Source organism: Medicago truncatula, chromosome 1 (genome assembly GCF_003473485.1).
Source record: "Medicago truncatula cultivar Jemalong A17 chromosome 1, MtrunA17r5.0-ANR, whole genome shotgun sequence".
NCBI classification, from domain to species: domain Eukaryota; kingdom Viridiplantae; phylum Streptophyta; class Magnoliopsida; order Fabales; family Fabaceae; genus Medicago; species Medicago truncatula.
The window spans coordinates 21,825,235-21,829,100 of NC_053042.1; the positions used below are offsets into that span (position 1 = coordinate 21,825,235).

At 38.5% G+C, this 3,866-nt stretch overlaps 1 protein-coding gene across 1 annotated transcript; it reads left to right on the plus strand.

Moving 5' to 3' along the window:
• The first annotated feature begins 220 nt into the window (after positions 1-220).
• LOC112418561 (uncharacterized) lies at positions 221-2,985 on the plus strand. Its single transcript, XM_039830395.1, has 2 exons — positions 221-784; positions 2,773-2,985. Exons 1-2 carry the CDS (start codon positions 221-223, stop codon positions 2,983-2,985), a joined length of 777 nt encoding a protein of 258 aa, XP_039686329.1.
• The last annotated feature ends 881 nt before the right edge of the window (positions 2,986-3,866 follow it).

Genomic DNA, 3,866 nt, shown 5'->3' on the forward strand with positions numbered 1-3,866 from the left:
GGCGTGTGTGTCGGGGCTGTTTCCCTACTCGTGCACGCCTAAGTAGTCGTGGTATTCATTGTCCTAATGATTGTGTCTTGTGTGGAACTAATTATGAAGATAGTATTCATGTCTTATTAGAATGTCCAGGTGCGATGCAAGCGTGGCGGGAGGTTAATTTATGGGATATTATTGATAGAACTCTACGTCGAAATTATAACATGGATGCTTTATGACGATCATGTGGAGCTTGTGGAAGCGTAGGAATTTAAAATTGTGGCAACAACAAAATGAAACATGTCTACAAGTTGTTGAACGGGCCCGACACCTCTTAGATGATTGGAGAACCGCCCAAGAAGTCAGATCGCACAAAGCTACAGACATCCCTGCTCAGCCGAATAGTGTTATCCATGGTCCTGTCATCGAGTGGACGAGGCCGGCATATGGTAGGTACAAATGTAATATTGATGCCTCCTTTTCTGACTCTCTGAATATGGTAGGTATTGGCATATGCATCTGTGATGATCAAGGTGAGTTTTTCATGGCTAAGACAGACTGTTCCTCACCTCTTTGTGATGTTGATGTTGGCGAGGCAGTTGGACTTCACATGGCACTACAATGGGTGGCTGATCTTCATTATGACAATGTTGATTTTGTTTTGGATTCCAAGTTTGTTGTTGAACATTTTAATTCAAACCTAGGTGATAGTAGTGAACTAGGTTGTATTATTCAGGCTTGTAGGCAGTTGTTCGATTGTAATTTTCAGAACTCTCATGTTGAGTTCAATAGGAGGCAAGCCAATGAGGTCACTCATGAATTAGCTAGTGTAACACCCCGTTACCCAAAAGCAATTAAATAATTAAACATACATCAGAGTAAACCCCCAACGGGCATGTCACACTACATTTTCAAATTTTCTTAAATAGAATATAAAACTATTTAATTAAACCTCAATAATCTGCAGCGGAATATTTGCATTAAAAGCAGCAACATTAACTATTTAATTCTCCACGATAATCCTTGGCATAAAAGTCTCAACAACATAAGTTCAACCACTAAAAAGGGCTACAACATCAAGTTTCAAAATATGATACATAAGGAATGAAACATAAATACAGTAAACCCATCCCAAATGTATCAGAGCCCTAGACACTTGAGCCACCACCAACTACTCAGGATCACCTGCAAGTTACCCATAGGAAGGGCAACATTTTCAAGCAGAAGGGGTGAGATTCACAACAATAGGATATAGATATTAAAATTCGTCAATTGAATCTAACACCCTAAATATAATCAGATCATCATCATATATGTATAAATATATACTTCATCAAACAACATTGTCGCGTCATTTTTCGGAGATCAAGGCTATTTGATTAGCTTTTGACTCACTAATTATTTCACGACTGAACATTTAATTTTATTATGAAAAGGGGGAAAAAAGTTCAAACAACCCCATATTGAAAAGATTTTGGGTTCGGGGGTTAGTTACATAAAGGGAAGGTGTTAGCACCCTTTATGTTCGTAGTACTCTACGGGAACCTCTTGATTTTATTTAATTTAATGTGCTATAACTTGCTTGCTTTTGAAAAGAAGGAATTAATGTGATGAAGAGGAAAATAAAGTGAGACCTAATTTATCTACATTTTTTATTGTTTGGAAGGACGAGTGTCCTCTGCCTACGTACCCGTGAAGGATCAAAACCTCGTAGTTCGGGGTAGAAAACGACGTTTGATTGGTTTTGTGTTTTTTATTAGTTTTTGAAAAAGGTTTTAAAAATAAAAGCCAAGTGGCAAATAAGAATTTGTTTGTGTTTTTTTTATTAAAAAAAGAGATAACACGAAGTATGATTAAATTGATTGATATTTAATTAAGAAAATAAAATGAAAAAAGGACGATCACTTGATTTAGGATCAAGGTTTATTATGGAAAAATGTTTTTTTGGTTATTTGCATGTTTTTGTGATTTTTGAATAAATATATAAACTAACGGAGCATAAAGAATAAAAGCGCGGTTACCCTAAGTTAGAAATATAAAATCTATGACTATTACATAAAAAGCCTATTTACATTCTAAGGTCTGCAATAAAATCAAAATGCTAAGAAAAATAAATAAATACGAAAAAGAATAAAAAAGGGTCCAAACACATGGTGGGGGTGTAGTAGTAAACAGGGGTATTGCAGGAAGCAAAAAAGAATTGGGCTTTTAAGGAAACGAACCGGGTCGCGGGTCATGGGTCATGGGTTGACCTGGTTTGGGGGATATATAAGGGTTGTAAACCCTAAATTTCCTCATTTCTTCTCCCTCCTTCTCTCTCTTCCGTCTCCTTCTCCCTCTAGCTCTCTGTCCTCTCTCTTCTTCTCCGGCGGAGGGGATGGGGGTTCCGGCGGTGGTTGGCCGGCCAGTGCGGCGGCGCCACCGCGCCGGAACCCTAACAACTTATTTTTTGATTTTTTTTGGTTCCTTCTGCTTGTTCTTTCCCCCTCTACTTGATTCTGAACCTATATTTTCAATAACACACACCTAGAGACCTAGATCTAAAGGAGGAGTAATACTACCTTTTGAGCTTGTGAATCCGGTTCTGTTATAGTGCTGGTTTGCGATGTAGTGTATGTGTGTCTGGTTCCGTATGCACGTCGAGTTGTGCGCGTGTGTGTTTGTGTTGCGCGCCTGTGCGTGTGTATTTGTTGTGTTGCCGTCCTCTGCTTTTTCTTTCTGTTTCTTCGTGTGCTCTGCTGCGTTCTGTTTCTTCGTGTGCTCTGCTGCGTTCTGTCCTTTATTTGTGTTGTGCAGGTCTCTATTTATAGCACTGGGTTGGGACTAGGGTTTGTTGAGAATGAGCAGAAAACCAGTAGCTTGTGGAGGAGAAAAGGGACTTGTTTCTGTTCCGGTTTTTTGCAGATAAGGCTGGGAATTGGATTGGGATGGAGAAAGAAAGAAAACGCGTACTGGATTTGTTTCAGAGGAAGCGTGAACTGGATTTGGACTGGAACAGCATACGCGTGATGCTGTTGTTCTGAACCTGGACACTTTTGGATTTTTGGACTTTTTGGGACTTAAAAAAAAAAGAAAAATTAATTAAAAGGATAATATCTACATTTTTGGTTTTAAATAAAAAGAAAAATTTAAAATGGGAATAAAAGAAATTTAGTCTAACTTGGACTAAAATTAAAATTAGAGTTCTAAATTAAAAGATGGAAATAAATAATTAAAGACTGAGAGAAGAGGGCCCGATTCGGAACTTTATGAGGTATTTCAAAATACCTCCCTGCCGAATTTTTCACTGGAATGTGAGTCTGGTCCGAGTTCGGAGACGCGTGTCAGTGGGATCTTGGGTCAAAAATTGGGGTATGACAGATGCCCCTATTTAAGTTTCTTCGTTCAGAGATTTGAAGATGGAATCTTTGATTCGATGAGCCGAAGAGACTTAAATACAAAAGTGCACCAATTTTGACCTAAGATACTATGAATGTTCATGATGTAATGATGAATGCATGATGACAACGGTGACCTGGCTGGGATAAAAACACTGGGATACCCAAATTCTTTGAAGAAAGGGATCCGACTCTGCTAGGGGAATACAGTTTCACTGGGGAAAAGGGTTGTCTACTATCTGTAAAATAGCTGTATGAAGGCAAAATGACATAGATTAGACATAATGAGGATGACACTTGCGAGAGAATGAAGAGTAAACTCAAGCGTCCGTTTGTGGACTGGTGACTTGAAGCAAAATAAAAGGTAAACTCAAGTGTCCGTTTGTGGACTGGTGACTTGAAACAATATAAAAAGTAAACTCAAGTGTCCGTTGGTGGACTGGTGACTTGATAAAGGTGAATATAGGTTGTTCGTTTGTTGGAACTGGTCATTCATTATAAAGAAGGGAAAAA

What these genes read in the sequence shown, in the direction of transcription:
- LOC112418561 (XM_039830395.1), top strand. Translation starts at nt 221, where the DNA reads ATGTGGAGCTTGTGGAAGCGTAGGAATTTAAAATTGTGGCAACAACAA. An exon ending in ATAGGAGGCAAGCCAATGAG is followed by an intron (nt 785 to 2,772) that starts GTCACTCATGAA and finishes TGTGTTGTGCAG; the next exon opens with GTCTCTATTTATAGCACTGG.